General features: G+C 36.1%; 3 protein-coding genes and 1 long non-coding RNA gene across 4 annotated transcripts in view; 1 reads left to right on the top strand and 3 right to left on the bottom strand.

Annotated features, from left to right (window-relative positions):
* Nucleotides 1-413: 413 nt before the first annotated feature.
* On the bottom strand, nucleotides 414-5,767 carry Stt3B (catalytic subunit 3B of the oligosaccharyltransferase complex). The gene is made up of 13 exons (XM_081971994.1): nucleotides 5,530-5,767; nucleotides 5,216-5,434; nucleotides 4,704-4,947; nucleotides 4,447-4,645; nucleotides 2,704-2,875; nucleotides 2,417-2,595; nucleotides 2,159-2,358; nucleotides 1,833-2,101; nucleotides 1,514-1,775; nucleotides 1,293-1,405; nucleotides 1,105-1,230; nucleotides 964-1,048; nucleotides 414-909 (listed from the first exon to the last, which is right to left on the bottom strand). Exons 1-13 carry the CDS (start codon nucleotides 5,697-5,699, stop codon nucleotides 829-831), a joined length of 2,319 nt encoding a protein of 772 aa, XP_081828120.1. The 5' UTR covers nucleotides 5,700-5,767; the 3' UTR covers nucleotides 414-828.
* A 506-nt stretch (nucleotides 5,768-6,273) lies between these two features.
* LOC145724645 (uncharacterized) lies at nucleotides 6,274-8,762 on the bottom strand. Its single transcript, XM_081973000.1, has 5 exons — nucleotides 8,753-8,762; nucleotides 8,579-8,596; nucleotides 8,342-8,468; nucleotides 7,454-7,509; nucleotides 6,274-7,260 (listed from the first exon to the last, which is right to left on the bottom strand). Exons 1-5 carry the CDS (start codon nucleotides 8,760-8,762, stop codon nucleotides 6,488-6,490), a joined length of 984 nt encoding a protein of 327 aa, XP_081829126.1. The 3' UTR covers nucleotides 6,274-6,487.
* Nucleotides 8,763-9,040: 278 nt separating this feature from the next.
* ssp3 (SCAPER domain-containing protein short spindle 3) overlaps nucleotides 9,041-24,209 on the top strand; it is a 41,939-nt gene continuing 26,770 nt past the window's right edge. Inside the window, 30 exon segments of the mRNA XM_081973001.1 lie at nucleotides 9,041-9,241; nucleotides 9,494-9,675; nucleotides 9,733-9,901; nucleotides 9,958-10,092; nucleotides 10,149-10,260; nucleotides 10,302-10,714; nucleotides 11,402-11,603; nucleotides 11,768-11,838; nucleotides 11,841-11,949; nucleotides 12,096-12,150; nucleotides 12,351-12,599; nucleotides 12,601-12,746; nucleotides 13,046-13,394; nucleotides 13,446-13,461; nucleotides 13,464-13,594; nucleotides 13,650-13,794; nucleotides 13,849-13,893; nucleotides 13,896-14,139; nucleotides 14,196-14,269; nucleotides 14,272-14,430; nucleotides 14,433-14,561; nucleotides 14,614-14,735; nucleotides 14,737-14,821; nucleotides 14,824-14,909; nucleotides 15,473-15,548; nucleotides 15,606-15,677; nucleotides 15,680-15,761; nucleotides 15,812-16,093; nucleotides 16,263-16,392; nucleotides 17,985-18,112. Of these exon segments, the coding sequence (XP_081829127.1) occupies nucleotides 9,148-9,241; nucleotides 9,494-9,675; nucleotides 9,733-9,901; nucleotides 9,958-10,092; nucleotides 10,149-10,260; nucleotides 10,302-10,714; nucleotides 11,402-11,603; nucleotides 11,768-11,838; nucleotides 11,841-11,949; nucleotides 12,096-12,150; nucleotides 12,351-12,599; nucleotides 12,601-12,746; nucleotides 13,046-13,394; nucleotides 13,446-13,461; nucleotides 13,464-13,594; nucleotides 13,650-13,794; nucleotides 13,849-13,893; nucleotides 13,896-14,139; nucleotides 14,196-14,269; nucleotides 14,272-14,430; nucleotides 14,433-14,561; nucleotides 14,614-14,735; nucleotides 14,737-14,821; nucleotides 14,824-14,909; nucleotides 15,473-15,548; nucleotides 15,606-15,677; nucleotides 15,680-15,761; nucleotides 15,812-16,093; nucleotides 16,263-16,392; nucleotides 17,985-18,112 (4,292 nt within the window). The 5' untranslated portion in view covers nucleotides 9,041-9,147.
* Nucleotides 21,539-22,046, bottom strand: LOC145724015 (uncharacterized). The gene is made up of 2 exons (XR_014176904.1): nucleotides 21,756-22,046; nucleotides 21,539-21,693 (listed from the first exon to the last, which is right to left on the bottom strand). It is a non-coding gene; the product is annotated as an uncharacterized LOC145724015 (long non-coding RNA).

A 24,209-nucleotide genomic window follows, 5' to 3' on the forward strand; every position in this document is an offset into this window, starting at 1 on the left:
CTACGATCTCCTCATCTTCAATACTGTGATTTTTCTCGAACTTTTAGAAAATTGATTTTCCAGCTCTCATTAAAAGTCTCTCTTGACAAAAATGTATTAATTTAGCCATTAATCGAGTACACTAAAAGTTATGAAAAAATAGCTGTTTATAAGCCATATCTGTGCAGAAAAAAACTCATTTGCATAAAAATCAACTGGATTTAGATGTTTTGGTGTTGGTAACAATAATAACACTTATTCTCAAGTCTATGAACTGAACTGAAATCTATTATCATATTTCATTGCTATTTTATAGGTTTATGGTTTTGTTTCAAAGCAGCTTTATTATCTATTTCTACTTCCTCTAACTAGTCGTAACTTTCACAATAAATAACTTATCTGGTATTAGGGTAATACAGTAAAAACAAATTAAATTTAAACCAGTGCAAAAATCTTTATTTATTTCTCGACAATAAAACTATCACATAGTGATGACGTCTAGAAAAAAAAACACGAAATTACATAAAATTTAACGCAAACTATCAATTTTGTCACAAGTCTCTATAGTTCGCCTGCACGTAACGCTAAATCAAAACTCGTATAGCGCCGCATACAGTTTACACAAACTTGGACAGGCCGGTAACAATTTTTTTTTGTGTGTGTGTGTATTAACATCTGTAATGAAACACCCAAATCTTAAGTAATAATAAGTAAATCCACGCTGAAAGTTCAGTACAATTTTATATTTAAATGCGTTACTTAACACGCGTACTAGAAACAATTATTATTAAAATGATCAACAAAAAAATACAATTTTTATTATTGTACTTCCTAACCAAAAACTCGTTTTTATTGCGCTTTGGTGGCAGATTTTTTACCTTTCACTACCACTGGTTTGTTTTTTATGGTTCCCTTCTTACGCTTAGTGCTCTGAAACAAATAGTTGTGAACAGTTTCGAGTAATTAAAAATGTACTGTACTAACCTTTTTAGAAACGAAACTGCTAGTTTTTATCAGTCTGTTGGCAACTGGGATTCTGGGTCTATTAAACTCGTCTGGTTTCTTCACTCTGTTTAAAATCAACAAATTTACATATAAAGGATACGGGAGTTATAAGGGAATCACCTGTATATTCTCACAAGCCAGTGCTCGCTAGTGTAAGCTTCTTCGAGGTAAGTCAAGTGAATATCTTTGTTTCCTATAACGGCGTTTCGAGTACGGTCAAAGCCGGCAGGTGATCGATAGTCCAGCCTGGACAAGTGATAGAAGAATATTTTAAAAATTTATGTGAATTTGAAGGTGGGTTAGTTTACCGCAAATCTCCAAATCGATAGTAACTTAGCTTGTACATTAAACAGTTCAACAAAATAGGTGATCCTTCCGAATCAATGCGGAACTCGCCTTGTTCAGTGAAATAATCACTTTCCTGAAAGAAAATGATACATTTAAAAAAAAACATACATTTAAAACTACCTTTCAAATCTTAAGAATCAAACTTCAGATTAACGTTTCACTTTTCTTAAAGGTAACTTACCTTGATATCTTTGGGATGTTCTCCCTCTGCTATCCTGACCATCCACAAAAACTTATTGATATCATCACCAGAGTAACCTATTACACCGCCAAATATAACGAGCACATAATCCACATCCAAAGCAGTCATAATGTCGTACGCGGCACTCTCATTGGACGACATAGCCTTTCCGACTAAGGCTATATGACTGTTGTTCCATGTATTGTTATCCACCAGCGTAGTCCGATTGGCCATTCCCGCTATCTGATAACCATAATCCCACCTAAACAACATCACATCCAATGTCCTGAAGTTTGACAAAACAAAAATACAATATTACCAGCTCATTACTCGGGCATCGTCGGCCGTGTTTTGGGACAACCAAAAGTAGGCCTCCCTAAAATCATCCAGAATTTGTCTACTGCCATCACTACCGTAGCTGGCCAACACTATACTGGGACTTGAATAGGCGTTACTAGTAACCCAAGTGCAATGCACCGCAAACAGCATTAGGAGCAGCACAAACACTACAGCAGCAATACTGCGTATATTTGGTCCGATAGGGTCTTGTTCCTTTGATTCGTGTTTGATTTTTGGGGCTTTGCCAGCCTAGATTATTTAATAAAACCCAGTTTATACAGAAACAACATCAGTTAGAGTAATTACTTTGTCGTATAAACGTTTGCCGCTCTGAGATGAGTCTTCTTCTTCTGCCTCTGCTGGACTGCCATTTTCTTCGCGTAAATACAATTCAAGAATAATGGAAAAAGCGATACCACTGAGCATACAAACGACGGGAGTTAGAGTCAGCATTAATCGTACCATTACACCAGCAAAGTAGACGGCACTTAACGCGTAAAGAATGACTACAAGTTAAAACAATACCATTGCAGAATTTTTTTTTTCCAGTTCTAAGTTACTTACCAAACACCCTTTCATCGTTAACGTTCTTAATGCAGTACCATAAACCGGCTGGGAAGGTTGGTATTAACACATGCAAGTCAAAGAAGAAAGAAAACCAAGTGGTCGGCTGATGTTCAGAAACAGAAGCGATAATTGGAATATGAATTTTGGCATATCCAGTATCCCATAAAGAGTAGAATCTATGGATAATTAATTCAGTTTAAAGCTTATACAATTTTCTAATCAAGATTGGTCAATGTGTGCTTTCTTGCGCACTTTAAGTAGATTGATAGTAGAACAGAATATACCTTCCACTCCAAGGAGCAATGTAGCCAGCATAAGTTAAACCAACCACAGTAGCGAAAACAACGCCAGCCGCAGCCAATCCTCCCCAAATCACTAGCGACTTAAATTCAGACTTGGTCATGACTGATTGGAGGTACTTTAGTACGGCTACCGCAAAAAGGAGGGCAAACACACCTAATAGAAACAAAATCAAGTAAAAACTTTTTCTTAAACTTTCTCAGAACTATCTTAAATTGCCAGAAGCCTCTAGGACCATTTTGAAAGTTCCCTAGACCTCTAAATGCTATTGAAAACCTTCTAAAAAGTGTCAAAGGAGTCTACAAGTGTCTTAAACCTTCTAAAGTTATTTTAAATTGACACAGAGGGCTCTAGAACCGTTTTGAATGGACCAAAAACCTCTAAATGCTCCCCATAACTTTCTGAAAATTTCCAGAGCCCTCTACAACTGTCTTAAACTGCCAGAAGCCTCTAGAATCATTTTGAACGTTCCATCACCTCTAAATGCTATTGAAAATAGCTTCTAAAAAGTATCAGAGGTCCCTAAAAGTGTCTTAAACCTTCCCAGAGTGGTTTTCAATTGTCAGAGGCCTCTAGGACTGTTTTGAATGTGTCAAAAATCTTTAAATGCTACTGAGAACTTTCTGAAGACTTCCAGACCCTTTACAACTGTTTTTCACTTTCTCAGAGCTATCTTAAATTGCCAGAAGTCTCTAGGACCACTTTGAAAGTTCCCTAGACCTCTAAATGCTATTGAAAACCTTCTAAAAAGTGTCAAAGGAGTCTACAAGTGTCTTAAACCTTCTAAAGTTATTTTAAATTGACACAGAGGGCTCTAGAACCGTTTTGAATGGACCAAAAACCTCTAAATGCTCCTCATAACTTTCTGAAAATGTCCAGAGCCCTCTACAACTGTCTTAAACTGCCAGAGGCCTCTAGAATCATTTTGAACGTTCCATCACCTCTAAATGCTATTGAAAACCTTCTAAAAAGTACCAGAGGTCCCTAAAAATGTCTTAAACCTCCCCAGAGCAGTTTTAAAAATTGTCAGACACCTCTAGGACTGTTTTGAATGTGTCAAAGACCTCTAAATGCTACTGAGAACTTTCTGTAAGTTCCAGACCCTTTACAACTGTTTTGCACTTTTCCAGAACTGATTTAAATTGCAAGAGGCCTCTAGGATACCATTTTGAAAGTTACATAAACCTCTAAATGCTATTCAGAACCTTTTGAAGAGACCTCTACAAGTCTGAAACCTTCCCAGGGTGTTTCAAATTGTCAGAAGCCTCTAGAACTATTGTTAAAGTTTCATAGATCTATAAATGCTATTGAGAGCCTTCTAAAAAGTGACAGATGCCTTGAAAAAAGTCTTAATCCTTTCCAGAGTTGTTTTAAATTGTCAGAGGCCTCTAGGACTAGTTTTCAATGCGCCAAAGACCTATAAATGCTACTGAGAACTATCTGAAAAGTTCCAAACTGCCTTAAACTTTCCCAGACTTGTTTTAAGTTTTCAAAAGCTTCTAGATCCATTAAGACAGTAGCAGTGGCTTCTAAATGCTACTAAAAATTGCTAAAGATTGTGCCACAACAATCAGAGGTCACTGAACAGACTATATAAAAATTATTTTTAATTTTAATTTGAAATCAACTTTATCTATTAGATTATAGTTAACATAAAGTGAACAGAAAAATGTCTAACCACAAAACTAGACTTATAATTAAAAGAGTTAAGTGACTATTTTGTTTACCTGCAGCTGCCATATGTTCACTGGTCCTAATGGGTTGAAATCCAACAAATGGCACTTGCATAGACATAACCAGACCCAAAATGTAGAAGGTAGTGTAACTGGTAAACAACCTATTTGAGAACCTGCCCATCAACAGCAACACAAACACATGCAATGGTATCAAGTTGATAATGAATACATAGCCTCCCCAGGCTGATACCTAAAATATTTTTGTAACTTTGATGTGGTCTAGTGTAGGTGAAAAACAGTTTTCATACCATGTAGAAGTAAGACAAAGATGCCGCCACAGCCCAAAATACTGAACCAGTTTTGACAGACTTGATCCATAAGAAGTAGGTGAATTGCAGGGCAAAAATGGCAATACCTTCATTATCATAGGAGCCAGCTACTGATCGGCTAATGTAGCCAGGCACAATGGCTATGAAACAGGCTGCAAACAAACCTGCCCCTGATGACCACAACTCTTTGGTTAAGAAGTAGGTAGAAATTGATGTTAGGCCACTAAAAAGATGCAATATATAAGTTTCTAAAATTTGTACATTCAGACAACATTCTTATACATAGTTTTCTGAAATGATAAACCACATACATTTAACAGCAATGCTGTAACCCCAAATGGTTTACTATAAATCCTAATACATCAATAGTGTTTGATTAAACATATTAACAAGAGTAAACATAAGATAAGACATTTTATCTATATGAACCTGTTAAAGTGATATACCTACCTACTTGAAATTGTTATGGTAAATTTTTCTTTGCCACTTACCTGAAAATAGGTGCTAAAAACACACAAATATCCCTAATATGTATATTAATGTGTAACAAATGCAGAACATAGTGAATGCTGCCTGATGTAAGCATCAGGCCAGGGTACACTGTGCCACCCACGATACGTCCCAGAGGGTACCATGCCCTCTCATCAAACCAATTCAGGAAATTGTAAAAGCCATGTTTTACCATATAGGCTGTGGCTCGATAGTTAAACCTAAAATGCAGTTTTTCATATTACAATCAATTACCACTGATTTTATAGATATTCTAAGTTAAAAAACATAGTATTGAATCTAAAAAAAAACTTACCAGGGGTCGAATTCGTGAATGATACTTTCGAAACGGATGACGGCAAACAGCCGTGAAGCAAAACCGGCCACCCATGCTAACAGTAATACCAGGCATATAATAAGACTATTAGCGCCTATATTTTTACTTATTTTGGAAACAGCCCCCTTTTTCTGACCGGCTTGAGGCATTTTTGACAAGGGGCCAAAACATGACACGCACACACGATGAGGTTATTTGACTTGACTGGCCAGTCGGCCGATTCTGATTGGTCTAATTTTTGAGTGTTGATAACAGTTGACAGTTGCGAGTGATATCATAGTTTGTCAATGAACTGGATGTATTCAGTATATGTAACTAGAAAAGACATGATACGACTTAAAACCAGAGACATAAAACCTGATAAAACTAAAAACATGTAAATGAGGTGATGATGCGCGAGACAAAGACAAAAAAAAGTCCAAGTAGGCGAAAATTTTGCTGCAATGTTGTCAAACGTCTCTCTGAGTTTGTCGATTATTTCTATTTATTTGATAATGTATTTACGACGATTTGTTTAAAAACTAAGTGTCAATAGGCCAATAACAAAATTATGAGCAGCATTTTTACGTTTGAACAAACCTACTAGCTGTCATAATAATCAAGTTGTCGTGACCTATACTATAACGTATTAATTTAGTATTTAATAATACTAAATTTTATACAGCGTCATGTTATAGTTGTTTTGGAACTACAGGTGTAAGTTACGAATATAAACAACTAAAACTTAATTAATAAAAATATAATTAACTTTGTCATATATTAAGTTGCTAAAATGTGTTATAAAAAGTTGTAACAAATGTCAAAAGAACAATAGTCGTCCCATAGTTAATAAATTTACAAATAGTAGGTATCCTATAAATCACAACTTTTTGTACGATAAAAACATGAGCTTTGGTCAGAGGTAGGTAGTTCACTAATTATTGCGTTTTGGTCTATGTCACATTCCTATACAAGGTTGGCTAACTGGCTGCTTCATACAGTCCAAGTCAAGCTCAACAATCTCGTTAAACTTCTTCAAACAATCTAATACATTCTGCAGAGGTAATTTCCGTTGATTTACTTGCATCAACAAAATCATAATTTCATTAATCACTTCCAATTTTTTCATGTTGCTTTGTATTCCTGCTTTTTCTAGTCTATGTTTCTCGTCCAAAATTTTAGTCACTAAATTTGAAAAAGAGTTGTCCTGTTTTGATATTACTTGTGGTTCCTGTTTTAACGCTGTCTCCTTTATTTCCTTTTGCGGTGATTTTACTTTTTTAGTTTCGGTTTGGTTGATTTGTTTCGTTGATCCATCAGTAATAGCAGCTGGTGGTTTTACCACTGCCTGTGATTTTACTTCTTTAGTCTCGATTTTGTTGCTAGTATCAGCAACTGTCTTATCTTTTGGCACAACGACTTTGCTACTAGCATTACTTGTTTCAACAGAGTCCGATTTTGCATGCTTCTCGATAAGGGTTTTGACTTCTCCGTTTATCTTCTTAAGATACTGAAGTGACACCTGTTCAGGCAATTTTTTTGAGTAGTACAGTGTTTGCACTAACTTTTCTAATTCAGTGAAAATTTGTGCGCGTAAATCATCTGGTGCCTTTTGGTCTGACTTCGATGAGTTATCCGGAAACAGTTGTGTTTTATTAGAAGAGCCAAAATATAGACTAGGCCATGTTTTAATATCTAAGAGATTAACAGTAGAAGTGGTTGCTCTTGATTCTGAAATCAAATACGATATTTTAAAATTTAGAGTTACCCTAAATTCTGAACTTTCTATGGACCCATAGTTTACTCGAGATAGGCTACTATAAGCAGATCGAGTTTGATATTTGACCTAAATATCATTGAATAAGTAATGGTATCTAAAGAGTCCCTAGAAAGTTTTTACATTTTGTGATTTTTCTATTTTTACCTGGAGTAGCAGATTTCCCTACATTAGCCTCACCATTAACAGGAACAGTGCTCGTCCTGAAAATAAGTCGGTAAAAAAATATGATGGATGCAATATGTAGGTATATTATGGTAAGTTTTGATTCCTAATTGTTAATGTTACAGTGTGTAGCATCACCAATAAAGATATTTTTATGGAAAAAACCAGTCAACAAGACAATTACTAAAAAAGAAAAGCGTAGTAAACTACACTAAGGAGATCTATGATAAGAGTTTGACAGAGTTATAAATGAAATGTGGTTTGAAAATTGTCATCTACCTTGATTGATCAACATAATGTATATTATTGTATATGATTGTTAGAGTCGCTGGTTCTTCATCCATCCATGATCCAAATTTTTATAGCAATTTTTATATGCCATAGTACCACTTAGATATGTGATATGATTAGATATATAACCGACAATAAACGTACTCATGAGAGAGGGTATAAACGTCATTGAGATAACAAATGTATCTTTGGGGTATAAAATATAAAATATTGAACTTACAGCACATTGATTTGATTAGTTTGGCGAAACCTATTAAGTACTACACAAAGTGTTTTATAGGTTAGGCCACCATACTACATTAAATCTTAATGGTATAGCATCAGGTTGTAAAACTGATACCTATTCTGATTCCTACTCAATCAAATATGGTACACTGATAATTATCTTTTGTAACTCCATTAGCACATACAGGAGATGCTGGTACCAAATGCAACTTGGACAATAATGCAAAAGCATTTTATTTTACTTCTTCATGTGTTATTTAGCTTAAATTGAGGCATAACTTTACTGTGTATTTAGGTATTTGTGCATTGGGCATCTAAAGAAGCACTGAGTAAATAAACACTTAAGGTACATACCAAGGTACTACTCCTTCTCCAAGGTATTGAGCCCATTTTTTATGGTGCTTCTTTGACTTAAAATGCTCTTTTATCGAATTTGGGTGGCTTAATTTTACATTGCAACATAAGCATTGAGCTGTAGTTTCTTCAACAGTATTATTATAAAGACTCATATTATCAAGGCTCATCTTCAATGTAACTAAAATTTAATTTAACTAACCGAATAAACTTTTAGTAATAATTTATAATACTGACCTGTAAAGAGTTTTTGAACTATAAATCAAGAATTATAATAATATCAAATCAATGATATTGATTACTATTGATTTAAAAAAAAAACACACACACAAAACCGCTTTTCTACTATTTGGTACTAAAATTATAATCAAATTAACAAATTTAAAAATGAAGTAAAATTTAAACTAAAACCAATAACCATACATACAAACAAAAAGACAAAAATATCATCAAAAATACATCACTAAACACTAATTGAATCTTATATCTAATATCTATTATTTATTCTATTAGGTTGATCTATTAATGATCAATTTAAAATTCAATATTGTATTGATTGCCAAACACAGGATTGGTCACATGACAGCTTATATAGTTCTTAAGCAGATAGCACCTGACTGACTCACATGACTTTTAAGTCCCTTTGTTTTCAGTTGTCACTACGTCGACGTCCCGTCAATTTTTAATGTCAACTGTCAATATCATTCACTGTCATCGATAATTGGTAATATTTTTAAAACAAATTTAATAAAAAGCAGTTAAAAAGTTATGAAAATAAAAAAGTTTCGTATGAAAACTCTTCGTTAATGATGGAACAAGTGCGTCTGTTGGTTCAAGAACAAGGCCGCGAAGCGCGGAATCTATTAACCTTCAATATATCAGCTGGCAATGATTATTCTAGTGAGTTTCCTGTCTTGTAGTAAAATACATTTTTCTGTTTGTTTTTATATGTAAATGTATCAGTTTATTTATGGGCAAGCCAACGGCAGTTGAATAACGCCTACATTAATATTAAATCAATTGGTTAATTCTACTTCACAGTGCTTTTTGTTGTTATGAGTTATGTGCTATTGTTTCCTGCTTGGTTTAGTGTAACTGCCATTTGAAGGTTTGTGCTTGTGTTTTACTACATCATACCTTGTAATAAAACAGGCAAGATTGCAAAAAAACCTCCTTGTCCACCCAGACAACCTGACAGTATTCAAACACCTAAAGTGGCAGTTATGAGAGGGCGTACTGGAGCTAGAGTTCGTTCAGCCTCAACAGGCAGGGACAAAAATTCAGAATTACGAGCCAGATATTGGGCTTTGTTATTTGGTAATTTGCAGAGATCTGTAAGTGGTTTGAATGCATAAATGTAGCAGTAGTTATAACTGAAAGTAAACTTACAGATCACAGAGATTTACAACACCGTAGAAACTCATGAAAGCCTGACAGAGTGTCAGGAAGTTGTACTGGTTTTAGAAAACTATTTGAGGGATTTTTCAGCTTTAGCTGATTGGTTTAAAGTGAAGTGGGATTATGAAAATACCCCAGCTCCACAAAGACCTAGTTCAGTTGGTATGTAATATGTGCATTAATAAGTATTTTAAATGCTTACTGAGGGATTATTTTAGCTTGGGATGTGTCAAAAACCAATTTATGCAAGCCTAACAAATCAGGAAAGTCAAGTCCTAATGTTAGTAGTGGTCGTAACAGTCCTAACCCAACACTATCTGGAAAAATTAGTCCTAGAGTTCTACCACTTAAATGTAAGTAGTCTAGTATGGTTTAAATATCTTTATGCTAACAAACAGTCATTGTCAAGGCAAAAACTGTACATGCAACTCATGTCCTTCAAGTCCTTTGCCTACAATGTCTCCATTTGACCAAGTGATACCAGAAGATCAAGCATTATCTGTCTCAAAAGTAACCCTCAAGCTGAGGAAGCTGTTAAAACTGGTTCTAAATGTGTTGGCAGTCCTGTCAAAGGTCCACATCAAGATGCAACTGAAGACAGAAAAGTAGACAATCCAGTTCAAGAAGAGTTGCAAAAAAGCCCATCAAAAGTCCAGGCAAAAGTTGATACTAATTTAAAAAGAAAATCTGAATCTAAAGTCAGGGAACCCAAAGTTAAAACAAATTTGGTGTCTGATAAAGTGAATGTGAATAAAACTGAGGTGAAAAATGTTAAAAAAGACAAACAGGCTACTTCCAAACCAAAAAGCCTTGAAGTAGTAAGCAATAAGCCAGTTGCAAAAGTTGTAGTGTCAAAGACCAGCCAGAATGACAGTAGTGAAGAAAAGCCTGTAAGAGAAGTAACCAATGGAAATATTGGGAATAATGATGTGAATGTAGAGAATGGTGGAAATGTCAAAGAACAGTCATGTGGAGGTAAGTTTATATTATAATTTTCCAGGGTTTGAAAATATCATGATATTTATATAAATATCATATCACATGATATATATCCGATATATATCAGATATATCGATATATATCATTTTCAATCTTTATATACTTAGCTATAAAAAATATAAAAACTAAAAAAATTGTTTTGTTTTATGCTTACTTAAGCTATATTTTGTTTTAACACAAATCCTTTTATAATAACTTATATTATTTCTATACAAAACAAATAAACTTTTTATTATGCGACTCTGAAAACTATCTATTTCTCGACACACAGTAACAGCTTTACTAATCTCAGACAAATTAGAAAACCAAACTTTGTCATCGTTCAGTAAAGCTTACGTAATATTCTTGATACTTAATATAATAATTTTTTGATGCTTTGAATAACTGAAACCGGTTTTTATTCAATTAATAAAAATATCGAATATATCGGATATATATCAAGCTGTAAATATCAAGATATATATCATGATATTTATCATGATATATATCACTGGATATATATCCTCTGAACCCTGTAATTTTCTCAAAGCATACACATTGAAAATTGTTAGCATTTTTTGTCTATTTTTCCTTGTATTTACTAGATTTGTTGGTTAAATTTTGTACACAATACCATTTTACATTCTCTACTTTATTTTTCTATTTTTTTTTATGTTATTTTAGACACTGAAAAGGATATTATTAGATCTGAGCCAAAAAAGGAAACTTTCGAATTAAATCTGACTGAAAATGTTGCAAATTTCTTTCAAAGTTGCACTATACAGAATATTGACTCGCCTAGTGAGGACCAACGCACTTACGATATTTTGCGCAAAGTAGGAGTGGAGAGTGCAGAAAAAAGTACTAGCACTGAAGATTTTTACAGGTAATTTAACTTTAACTCCCCATTTTAATTCTCAAAATTGCTACTTTGCCACTGTTGGTGACTGCCTTAAAAAATTCAAATTTTCTTATTTTTCTGAAGTATTTTCAAAAAGTCTTTGTGGGAATTTAAAATTATGCTCTAGTCTTTTGTTGGTTGTAAAATAGGACAACTGCAGTAAAGAAACCGACAGTACTGAAACTGAATCAAGAGTGTCAGACTGATCCAGAAAGCCAGATATAGTGAAAAAAACTCAGACCAACACAGTTTTAAATAAGACTGCTGTTTCAAGTAAAGTCAGTATGCCTGGGGACAGTAAACATACAGTTGCAAAACCTGCAACTACCAAGTAATGTCTAAGTTAAAATTGCTTTTTTGGACTTTATTAAATTTTTATTGCTAGGCCTGCTTATTCTATGGCTTTGACCAAAAGTGCATCCGCTAAAATTGTGGCTCCAAACCCAAAGTTGAAGTGAGAAGTACGAATTCTAATAGGGCTGCCACAAATACTACTCAAAAAGTTCAGGGTCCATTAACCAGAAGCCGAACGGTGAGTTTTTTAATTGGTTCACTTAATAATGAGGTGTTGCTTGATTTTCTAGGCTGCCGACTTAAAACCTTTTCCTGTTCACCCAAAAATGCTTGCCAAATTCCATCCAAAGAATCCTGTTTTAATAAGGTTTAATCCAGATCTAACTAGATATATATTTTTTATTTTGAAAGAAATAATTAATGGTTTTATGTTTGTAGGTGAGTGATATGAAGCTGTCATCCACACAGAACAAGCCTAAAACAGCGGCAGCGCCTCGACATAGTAGCGCCCAACCTTCAAAACCATTGCTGGAAAAACAAAAGTCTACCGTCACCAATAGACGGCCGTTTGCTTTAATGCAAAAAAGCAAAACCACTTTGACCAAAGAACATTTAAGCAAAAGCCTGTCTTTAGATGAATACGCCAGTTCAGTGGAGACTTTAGTCCCACAGGGACAGTCTAGGGAAAAATATGAATTATATTACAAACTCCAGTAATAGTATTGCTAGTTCGTCAGAGACGTTGAACAATGATGTCGCTAAGACTGAGAAGCTTGATGGATGGTTTACGGTGAAAGGACGGAGATTTAAAAATGGAAATAACAAACCAAGAAGGTAGTTTTATCAATGTTTAAAAGTATTAAATTAAAACGGCGTAATGGGTATGTAAGAGCTTGGGTTATTGACAAGTTAGTATCCTACGATTTATTTTCATGTCCACAAGAATTTATCGGTCCGATTTTAGACAGAGTTGTGGCAGCTGCTACATTGCCACTATGTGTTCTAGTATTTTTGCAAACTTTATAAGTCATTTAAATTGAGAACTGCACATATTATTTACAGTTTGGAGTACCAACGTATTTGTAAATTTTGGAAATTAATAAGACAACTTACGTAATTTATAACCAATTTAGATCAGACACGGCTTTATCTTGGGCGACCAGATTTCATCAGGTTAGCGCTACTGCTAGTCTACCGGCTTTGGCTTTGTTGCCTGAATCCGCAGACAGTGGCAAAACTCAAAAGTCCATAGACAAAAGCGTAAAGGACAACTTGAACAATCTGAAAAGTTTTAAAAGCAGCGTGGGTAATCGCCAAAGTACGAGTGATGATACAACGACCGGATTGAAACGGTCGCATTCCACTATGAGCAAAAGCAGCCTGAATCGGAATTCTATTGTGGAGAAGAACAAAACGAATTTGAGTATTAAACAGAATGTGGAGCGTGATCAAAAAGAGCAACGGAATCAAATTGTCAACAAGGTTTTAATGGTTCAAATACTTCAGGTAGTTATATTGATGGGGTTATTTTAGGAGGCGGATGTGGATTCCGAACCGATGATGAACAGTCAAAATTGAAAGAAATGCAGGAGGAAATTGCAACAGAGGAGGAACATCGCAAGAAGACTAAAGAATTGAATGAAGAAGAAGACAGGCTGCAGAGGGAAATTGAAAAGTTAAAAGTGAACCTTGCTCATTTATTTAACTGCATACATTTGACTCGTAAATGTTTTTCAGTACCTGGATATTGATGTAGACACTGAAACTGACGGTACTGAGACTGGTGATGAACTACAAGGGGATAACGATACAGACTGTCCTTTAGGAATGTTAGATGCAGATCATATTTCTTTAGAAGCTCGCTACGAACCGATGCTAGCAGGTAAAGTTCACATAACACTCATTTTAGTAATTTATAATTTCCAATGATCAACAGAAATGTCTTGGAGTGAAAGAGTAGACACATTGGCAGCCTTAGAGGCGATAATGCGCGTCATCCCGGGCGAGCTTTAGAGTTGCACCAAAAATTGTCAAATCCACAAAGAAAGATCAGTTTGGCTGAAGCAGTGCGACGTTATCAAGTCAAACAGGCTAAGGCACAACAGAGGAGAGAGGATTTGCATTTAGAGCGTGCACAAAAATTGCAAGCCCTGTCAGCCAGAGTGGAGGACGTTAAAGCGGCTAAAGTGCTTTTGATTGAAGAGAAACGTAAAAGGATGGAGTTCAGGTATTTTGTTTAGTTCTTCTCGTTGCACTTATTTTGATTATCAATTGTTATTTCAGATTACAAAAGGCAGCCCAAAATCGCAAGCGACACATTCGAGGTATTGTTAAAAAGGCACACGATGAAGAAGAAAAATTAAAGAAATTGCCTTTATCAATGAACTTGAGGCACAAAATAAAGGTACTATTGCATAACTCTTTTCAGATAATTGCTATTGTTCGGTTAATTTTAGGCATGATTTTCTGCAATCGTGTCGTGAACGAAGAGGTCGCATTCAAGGTATTCAAGAAGACCGCAAAAACGTCAAGAAGAGAAGGCAGCCAAAGAGGCAGCTGTGGAAGAGAGACGAAAAGCTTTAGAGCGAGAACGCTTGGAACGCTTAGATCGTTTACAGGACGAAAGACGTCAGAGAGATGAACGGATTGGTAACTCACTCTATTTTTTTGTAATGTATAATTTTAACGAGGTGTTCAACAGGTCAACAGCAACAACAACGCGAACGAGAAAGACAAGAATTGGCCAGGGAGAAGGCGAGAGATAGGGAGGAACGTTTGTCCGCTTTGCACGAAAAACAGCTGGCTTCCACCCAGGAATTGCAAAAAACGCATCGAACAAAAACAGGAGGATACGAAACGTCGACATGACGAAAACATGGAACAAATCAGACAACGGGCGTTAGAACTGTCTATTTACGGTGTCATCAAGACGACAATCAAGCTCCAAACATGGTACCGTATCCACAAGCCAAATTGTGTACGGTGTGCAATGTGCTTGTAAGTAACATGTCTATCTGTACCTAAATACTACTACATTTCTTTATTCCATCCTGTTATGAAATTGTATGACAAGTGGCACATAAAATCGTAAGTAAGTGGTTTTTGTGTGACATTTATTTGGATTAATAATAACTAACATCGTCTATGATCACTGTCATACAGTCGTCATTTTGCTTTTTGTATGGCTTTTTCAGTGTTTTTGCTATATATATGCAGTAAGATTAAATTAATTCGTACTTTAATTCGGTTTAGGTTGTCAATTATTCCAACATTTTGTTAAGCAGCTAAAAAATGGCAGCATAAATTAGAATTTTTTACAATTCAAGATTTCTAGATTTACTTGCGTTTATAAATAATAATAAATACGTCTTTACTGGCTTACTGAATACAATATTGCCACACATGGATTATTTTATTATATAAGAGATGTAAAAAACTTAAAGTTACAAATGCTGAACTGCATAACGATTTATTATTTGTGATTTATTGACTCCGGGCATCGTCAAAAGCTATTGATTCCTTTTACGAGTAGACACTAAATGTTTATATGAACATTTTAGATCAAGTCGGAAGTGTACTTGATGAGTCATTTGCGCGGCCGTCTTCATCAAGAAGCTGTTAAACAAGTGAATCCTGGTAATGACTTACAATTCATGGTGCTTGGTTGTAACGTTTAAGGTTTTCAATTTGCAGCACTGTCAAGCAACGAGCTGGAACAGTACAATTTGAAGCAGATCGTGGACGCTCCCGACGGTAAAGAAGATCCCAAGTGTTGGCGGCTAAAGAACGAGGAAAATCGTACCGGAAAAGATGCAAGAAAATCAGACAAAGAATGACAACCAAAGGTTTGTTTATTTTATTCACTGGCTCATGTTAATAAAAACACGCGTTATTTGTAGTGTTGAATTTGAAAGTTCATACAAGTCACCGATCACTGATGGTGGCAATAAAAGAAGTTTGAACCGTAGCATTAACACTATAGGAAGTATTACTAATCAAGCGAACCAAGGACTTTCCCCGTCAAGTTCAAGTCAACTGGATCGAATTTTAAATGAACTGTCCAGACTGCTTAGCAAAGGATGTAGCCACGATATACTGATGTTCCAAAGCGTTGGAGGATTTGCTGTTTTGGGAAAACTACTAGCACTTGGTTTAGACGGCAACCAAACTATTTCAGTCAAGTAAATATGACATACATTTTTATTCAATAATTTGGTAGCAAATTTTAAACCTGTAATAACACAATTACTTGCAGTAAAATTGAGTATGTACACTAAATTACGAATTTAGTAACTAAACTATGTGTAAATTATCAACTAATTTCTTGTTTGTAATTGGGCCTTTTTTTAGAACTTTAATTATCTGCTGCAACCTCTGGCAAATTGCCTCAAAAGGACCAGACGGGGCTAAAAACTGCGAGTATGCCATTTTGTCTAACAAGCTGACTCCTGCTATTGATTTACTGAGTAGCCGACTGCAAGTAAGTAACTCTCTGTATATCGAAAATTTGAATGATGATATGGATTGACTGCCAAAATGATTAAGTATAGTTTTTGGTTATAACTTAAGGCAGGAGCTACCATAAATTATATAGTATATTTTTAGAAAGCAATTTTTAGAAGCTTTTCAGTCGTATTTAGGAGCCTCTGACACTTTCAAAACGGCTCTAGACGCTTCTGACAATTGAAAACCATTCTTAAAACGTTTGAGGTAGTGTAGAGGCTTCTGGAAATTCCTAGAAAGTTTGTAGTATTATCTAGAGAGCTCTCGCACTTTCAAAATGGTTCTAAAGGCTTCTGACAATTTAAAATAACTCTGGGACAGTTTAAAACAGCTGTAGAGGCCTTTGACATTTGTTAGAGAGTTGTCAGTACCATTTGATGGACTGTAAAATTTTCAAAATGGTCCTAGACGTCTCTGGTAATTTAAACAACTCTGGGAAAGTTTAAAACATTTGTTGAGGCCTCTGGCACTTTCTAGAAGATTGTAACATTTAGTCTCTTGCAGAGGTTGTTTTATTATACCTGAACGGCATTTGGGCACAGAATTGAATTATATAAGATGACACACGCTATTTTTTTCGAAACCCATAAAAACGTCAAAATATCCTGACATATATTGAATCGTCAAACTGACAATATCTGCTAGTATCATGTTATAAAACATATTTTATTCGATCTTTGTCTACTGAACAGAGCTTAAACCCAACTTATTATTATTAAAAAGTTATTTGGTTTTAAAAATTAACTTTTAGAACCGAACACGTCTGATATGATCTAACTAGAAAATGACAGTTATACTTCGTTCACTCGGAATTTTTACACATGTACGGTCCATTTAAGATTTAAGGATTGAGAGAAGAAAAATGTTGATAAAAATTATCACTATTATTAACACTATATTTGTTCAGGTAATATTTGGAAATTTTTCTGCATTGTCAGATTTTTATTTTATTAAGCACATAACTACATCATCCATAAAAGCTGCTAGTTCGAACAAAATTCACTTTGCATGCATCAACATTTTGACTCACCCTTTTCAGTCGGTGAAATGCAAGTCATTTCGACAATTTTCGAATCGGATAACCAATCGGGCGTATCGAAGCCCAAAACTACAAAAAATACCCAAATCGAATAAAATCCGAAAGGGTCATCGCGGGATAGGGTTTTCTCGTTTTTAACCGCTCCATTTACCCCCCATTTTTTTTTTTCATGGGGGAGTTATTATGTAATCAGGAAATTGGATTTTTTTTTCTAAAACAGAGTTTAGCCGGTTTTCTGTGTTGTTCAAGTTAGCTGGGTGTTGCCATACTTTGAGTGATGAAGAAGTAAAGCGAGATGTTGATACATTTTGTACCTGATAATATAATAATAAATTCAAACAAATGTATTCGTAAATAATTTCAATATAACAAGCAGAGTTGGTGTTTCCATTTTTCAGTTTTGATTACTAACTTTACTTTCAGTGTATATTTGTTCCAAAATGAGTTGATATTAATATAGTTCTATTGTTTTTCGTAGGCTCACCTTTTGTTAATAATGTTTCACTTTACCTGTATTTTTGAATTTTAAGGAGTTGGGCGACTGTGAAGAGAATCTTCCCTCCGACCCTTTGAGTACCGCTCTTATGCAGTTCCTTGCTTCAGTTTTGTACAACACACCCAAATCCACACCTGCTAGTAGGGTGCACGACATCGTAAGGTAAGTTTATTAATATTAAACAGTTGAAAAGGGTCATAGTATATCACAAGGTATCTGTATGGATGTACTTTATTAATGAGGCTAAGTACTAATTATTCCCACATTAATCTCACTTTGTGGCTCATTATTATTTGACGTATTTAGGCGTCAACATTCCTATTCAAGTGCTCTTCGAATCAATAAACCCTGCACAATTCTCATAGCAGAACGTTTAACTGTGGGAATTGTTTTTTATACACATATACAATAATAATTGTGTATCTTTTATTGATTCAGCCACTTAGAGGCTAAGAACACGCTAGATATGCATTGTGGAGCATTAAGTGTCCGTATTAAAGCCACCCAAGTAAAACGCGTTTCTCATTGGTCGGTTGCTTGCGTTGGATGAGCAAGTGAACTCCAGAAGCCTCTTTAAGACCGGTTGCTTTGTACTTATATTATTGGCATGGAGAGCAAAAATTTTAAAAGAACCGATAACTACAAGCCGATTTCGATGTTAATGCAACGGGTCTGTCTGATAAGCGGCCCGCCGTTTGCCTATCTTTATGGCCGTGTGGTTTTAAAACGCTCCTTACACGAAACGGATTTTGAACCAATCCTTGGTTGTTACTTCCAGGAAAATGCAATAGTTTTTTTAATACTGTACCATAAATTATTTGATTTTTGTAAAAATGAAAGACAATATTTGCAAAGTTAAAATACGTCTAAAGGAAAGATTCTTTTTGACGTCACGAGATTAGGCAACTTTGTAATATAATAGTATATCGTATTGATTGTACTATTAGAAGTTGCAGACCAATTGTAATTTAGACTATTTTAGACAATTTCAATGTGACTTGAAAACTAGTTAGACCAAACACCTCATTTTTTCTTCTTGTCGTTGAAATTTCCTACTTGTCTGATTTGAAGATACAAATTCAACAAAGATGTAATTTCTTGTGTACTACCGATTAAAAAAGATGGATAATAACCGTCATTTCAGACGATTCGTCCGGGCAATCAGCTAATGGACAAGGGCCGGCTAGTTTCAATGTTCGGACAGACAGTGGGCGATTTAGTGTCGACAACGCCACCGACAAATATTTATTAAACAAATATCAAATTCCATTGTGCCGTCTATCATCGGGTAAATCATTAGCTTAAGCGGTACCGGCTAATCGGCGGAGCGACATTTTAACATAACAAGCCGGACTTCTAGGAACCGCAGCGACATTCCACGACAAGGGGTCGCGATTAGATATGGCGGAGGCCCCATGTCGAAATCTCGTGGCCCATTCGTCGACGACTGGTTTTTTCGGTCTTCTTGGCGTGTCCGTGTAATTATCGGGTACCATTATCGTCTGCCTTTTTGTCCTTTTTGGCCGTAATCTTGTCGACCAATGGTCGTTCGCGATTCCGTTCTTTAGTTAACCCCTCTTCTTTAAATCAAGATTACAACTCATAAAACTTTAAAATAAGATTTAAGACATTTAAAAAGTTGGGCAAATGTAGAAAATACATATGAGACATCAACTAATTTTTGACTTTCAGTTTGATACTATTCATAATTTTTTGCTAATTAAAAGGTTCTTCAGTAGGACTTCTTTTGCGTTAAATAAGCCAATTCAAAAGAACCAATTACGGCAAGTTCTTGAACCGGAAAGAATTCGACTAGATGGGTTTTCTGTTTGAAGAGCATTACGCTTTGGCGACGCCGAAAAAATGATTTCATCATAACCCGGGGTACACACTATTTGGTATTTTAATTTCATTTCTCCGGAACGGCAAACAGACTACGCGGCTTCTGTTTGCCGACTTTCCGGAGCGCCCCCTAATTATATTTGGATTCCGGGATACTCTTTCCCATTCCAGATGCGCCTCCGCCGCCGCTTCCATAAACAATATTATATTTGCCGATTCGTAATAGGCTTCCATCATCTCCTTTTTCCTCTATCTCGATCCCGAAACGTCGTCGTCCGCGTCGTGTTTTTTTGCTTTTAATACGGGGGCGGAGCATCGTCTGTATGAAATATGAATGAGATGCAAAAATCAGGTAAACAAGAAAGGTATATGTATTAGTTCGGAGCCCGAAGGGTCGCCACTCGAGCGGTTCTAAAGCGGGCGCGAACGTTATTTTAAACAAACGTTGCAGCAATTTTCGAGTCGAGTGGCCGGCTATATTGGATGCCGTGGAGAGAACAACAAACACTAGGGCCGCTGGAACAATAATCACATTCTAAACTGGGGCATACGCTTTTCCGCGCCTGACCTGCTCTTCGAGTACTTTAACACGCTGAGATTGAAAATTATTACAGATAGGGACAGACTTAACTGTATCTTGGCTCAACTTTGGTTTCTCTCAGGAGTTATTATATTGCTGAATAACAGAGTTACATTGAATTTTGGTACTCCTTATTTTTTGAAAATACTGCACATAGGGACTTGCCCTTTAATTTTGAACTTTAAGCCTTAACCTAACCTAACTTTTGTCGACTGTTGTTTGTGGTTTGTTTCAACGGTTTGTCTTTATCACGGGCACTAAATAATACGAAAATAAACCCTTCTGTGAAGAAAGGTGAACAAAATCTTCATAGGTAAAAGCTCGCAATTAATTTGTTGGTTTTTTTACGTTGTTGGCAAGTTTATTTTATTGATAAATGCATAGGACTACGTGATTCAAATAAATTTATTTCTGCGATGTAATACTTTGTACAGTTTAGTTGATATCTTCAGGGTCTTAGTTTGCCAGTTAGGCGCTATTTTCAATACACCCTGTTAGTTTTCAAGTTACCTGTATACACCGTCAATTTTTCATTAAGTAAAGCTGGGTTTATACAGCGCACAATGCATAACATTGCACAAGAAATCACAAGTGTTTCTTTTTGGTGTTTATACAGTCGCACAACATATAATTTTTAACCAATGAAAAGAGCTAATGACATGTCTGTCATTGCAATGTGAAGTGTTATTTTTCTGTCACTTGCCATTTGTCAGTCATGTCAAGCACAGATAAGGAGGATAAGGCAAAAAAGGTGTGCTTGCTGTTGTAGAGTTGGAAAAGGGAAAAAAAAAACATTTTTAATAACAACAATATATTAGAATTCTCCATATTTAGAAAGCCAACACAAACCGACCCATCCCTGATGATTCCAACCACCACTCGCAACACAAGATGGCAGCGTTCAGGTGTCATTCCATGCTATTTCCTGCATAGAACAACCTTCTGATGAATAACTGAAAAACAGAACTGGCAATACTACACATTTTATTTGGAATTGAGTATATACTTACTGCAGAGTGAGGGCAAGACGTTGTTTTGGGCTAATTGGATTTTTTGTCTTGTCTTTCTGCAGGAATGCCCCCACAAGAGCTAATAACTTATGGAACAGTTCTGGAGTCATACGCGTATATTTGAAAAACTGCTCTGTATCATGTTTTTCTGCAATCTGAACTATTTTTTCAAAAACACTATGTTCATTGCGTTTTCTATTCATAGGTCGCGTTTTAAACCTCCGTATTCTCCTTTTCTTGACATCTAAGCTTAATGCTGTAGCTGCAGCACCCATCAAGAGTAAAAGCCCCAATTGTTGCCAAGGTTCCATCTGCAATTGTTTAATAAATTCTTGATGTAAAGAGAAACTAATTAGCTCTAGATAATTTTTACCACTAAACTCTGTTTTTTTCCGTACACACTTCAACTGTTTTTATTGCACTAAATGACCAAAAAATCACAAATACAAAATCAACAACAAACCACAATTCTTGAACAATTCAAATCCACAATTCATAAACAAAACAATAACACAATACAATGACGGACGGCGGATGTCAAAATATGACATTACAAAATTTTGCGCATGCGTACAGTTGTTTTCGCATAAGATTTGCATAGAAAGTTAAAAATTATGAACTTTCTATGCGGTATTGTGCAAGTGTTGTGCGCTGTATAAACCCAGCTTAACTTCCGAGTTTTTTTTTTTTTTTTCTTTCTCCATGGGTCTGTCGGCTGTCAGCTCCAGATAGCACGTAAGCCTAATGGCTTATTGTACTGTCCCCATGTTTGTGGTACTTTAGTTACACCAGTCCATTATCCCTGTTTCCCGTACGAGGTGAAGAAGGTCCTTGCTTGGTGCTCTTTGTATCTCTTTCAGTACTAACTTAGTTTTCCCGAAGATTGTTTGTCGCCTTTGACCAAGTGCTTCACATTCACATATGATGTGTTCAAACGTTTCGATTTCCTCCCCGCATAGTCTGCAGTCCAGGTTATCATCGAATAGTTTCATGGTGAACAGGTGTTGTCTCACAGGTCCATGCCCTGTGAGAAGCGCTGTTAGGTCTTTCAGTTCTTTCCTGCTGTACTTTAGCAGTTCTTGAGCCTTATTTTTATTTGGTCCTGCAATAGCTTGCTTCCCATGCTTATTTCCTGGGTACGTCTTCCAGCGTTCCAGGTGTTTTGTGTTGATCCATTCTCCAGTGACCCGTCTTGTTGAGCATCTAGGTATGCCTACAGATGGTTCTGGTCCAATCATGTTTACATTTGAGCCTTGCCTGGCAAGTTCATCTGCTTTTTCATTTCCAGGAATGCCTGAGTGACCTGGTACCCATACAAGTTTTACCCTGTTATGTTCTGCCAGTTCCGTAATTCTCTGTAGACACTCATCTACCAGTCTTGACGATGGTTTGCACGTAAGCAGTGCTTTCAAGGCCGCCTGGCTGTCAGTTATTATTAGAATTTGCTTATTTTGTAAGTCCTTCTAATGTTTTCTTCTATGCACCATAACAGAGCATATATTTCCGTTTGAAAAACTGTGGCGTGTTTCCTAGTGGTATGCTGGTGCTTACCTTAGGTCTCTCGCCATAAACTCCTGCACCACTTCCCCTTTCCTGTTTAGATCCATCTGTGAACCATATTAGACAGTCCTGGGTCAGTTTTTTCGCATTATTTACCCAGAATTTTTGATCCAGTATTACCTCAAATTTCCTCTGAATGTGATATTTAGGACACATGTAATCCGATCTCATTTCAAGAATTGGATCCCTTACTGTGTTCCAAATTGATGTTGTACCTGTCGTTGTTATGTTCCCCGGCAGGTCAATCAAGTCCCGGAGCCTTTGGTAAGCACATCTTGCCTCCCCTAAAATTATTAGGTCCAGTGGAGGCAGGTCTAATATAGCTTCCATGCTCGCAGTAGGAGTGGTTCTTATTGCACCAGTTATGCCTAGACAGGCCATTCGTTGAATCCTCTCTAGTTTGTGTATCGCAGTGTTTTGCATGACTTTTGGCCACCAGCTTACAGCTGCGTAAGTTATTGCTGGTCTGATCACCCTGGTGTACACCCAGTGCACCATACCAGGTCTGAGACCCCATGTTTTTCCATACATTCGTCTAACCATTGCAAATGTGGTTACCGATTTGTTTATGACCTTTTCCAGATGCTGGTTCCAGGTTAGTTTTGAGTCTAGGATGACTCCTAAATACTTAACCTCTCCCTTGAATGTTAACTCTTCACCATGAAGATAAATTGGTCCAATTCCATCCAATTTTTTCCTTCTGGTAAATGAGACGATGGTGGCTTTTGTGGGGCTTATATTCAGCCCTTCACTTGCAGTCCATCTTGCTACAGTATTTAGGGCCATCTGCATCCTTTCCCAACTTCCGAGTTTTAAAAAACTTTTTGCTGTAAGAAAAATTAATGTTTCCTGTGTTGACATAACTAATTCAAGGTTAATCCTTAATATATAGACGGATCAAAATCGCCCCCTTTACAGTATTATAGGTTTATTAGCTAATGGAAAAAACTATACAATCCCTAAGCCCTCAACACCCACTAATAAATATTTTATTGCCCTAATAATCTGGCGAATATCGCTTCACTCGAGATTTATAGGATTTTAATTCGATCGAGCCCTATTGTTCGGCGCCGGAGCCTGGGGCTTCTTTGCAGGCCCACCGAACAGGTCGACAGATGTGCCATCAGTCTAAAAGATAAGGGCTCGTCCTCGTGTTGTGTGTGTCTGTCATGTGCCGCTTTATCGGATACGGCTACTTATAGCCCTTTTTTTTTTCGTATATCCCTAGAGTAGACCATTGATTAAACCAGTCTTTTCCTGGACTTCA

Source organism: Ips typographus, linkage group LG2 (genome assembly GCF_016097725.1).
Source record: "Ips typographus isolate SLU linkage group LG2, UJ_Ityp_2.0, whole genome shotgun sequence".
Classification (NCBI taxonomy): domain Eukaryota; kingdom Metazoa; phylum Arthropoda; class Insecta; order Coleoptera; family Curculionidae; genus Ips; species Ips typographus.

What these genes read in the sequence shown, in the direction of transcription:
- Stt3B (XM_081971994.1), bottom strand. Translation starts at nt 5,699, where the DNA reads ATGCCTCAAGCCGGTCAGAAAAAGGGGGCTGTTTCCAAAATAAGTAAA. An exon ending in TTTTTAGCACCTATTTTCAG is followed by an intron (nt 4,948 to 5,215) that starts GTAAGTGGCAAA and finishes GCATCTTTTTAG; the next exon opens with TGGCCTAACATCAATTTCTA. An exon ending in ATTGCTCCTTGGAGTGGAAG is followed by an intron (nt 2,596 to 2,703) that starts GTATATTCTGTT and finishes AATTATCCATAG; the next exon opens with ATTCTACTCTTTATGGGATA.
- LOC145724645 (XM_081973000.1), bottom strand. An exon ending in GGAGAAGGAGTAGTACCTTG is followed by an intron (nt 7,510 to 8,341) that starts GTATGTACCTTA and finishes ACTTATTTTCAG; the next exon opens with GACGAGCACTGTTCCTGTTA. An exon ending in AGGGAAATCTGCTACTCCAG is followed by an intron (nt 7,261 to 7,453) that starts GTAAAAATAGAA and finishes ATTTGATTTCAG; the next exon opens with AATCAAGAGCAACCACTTCT.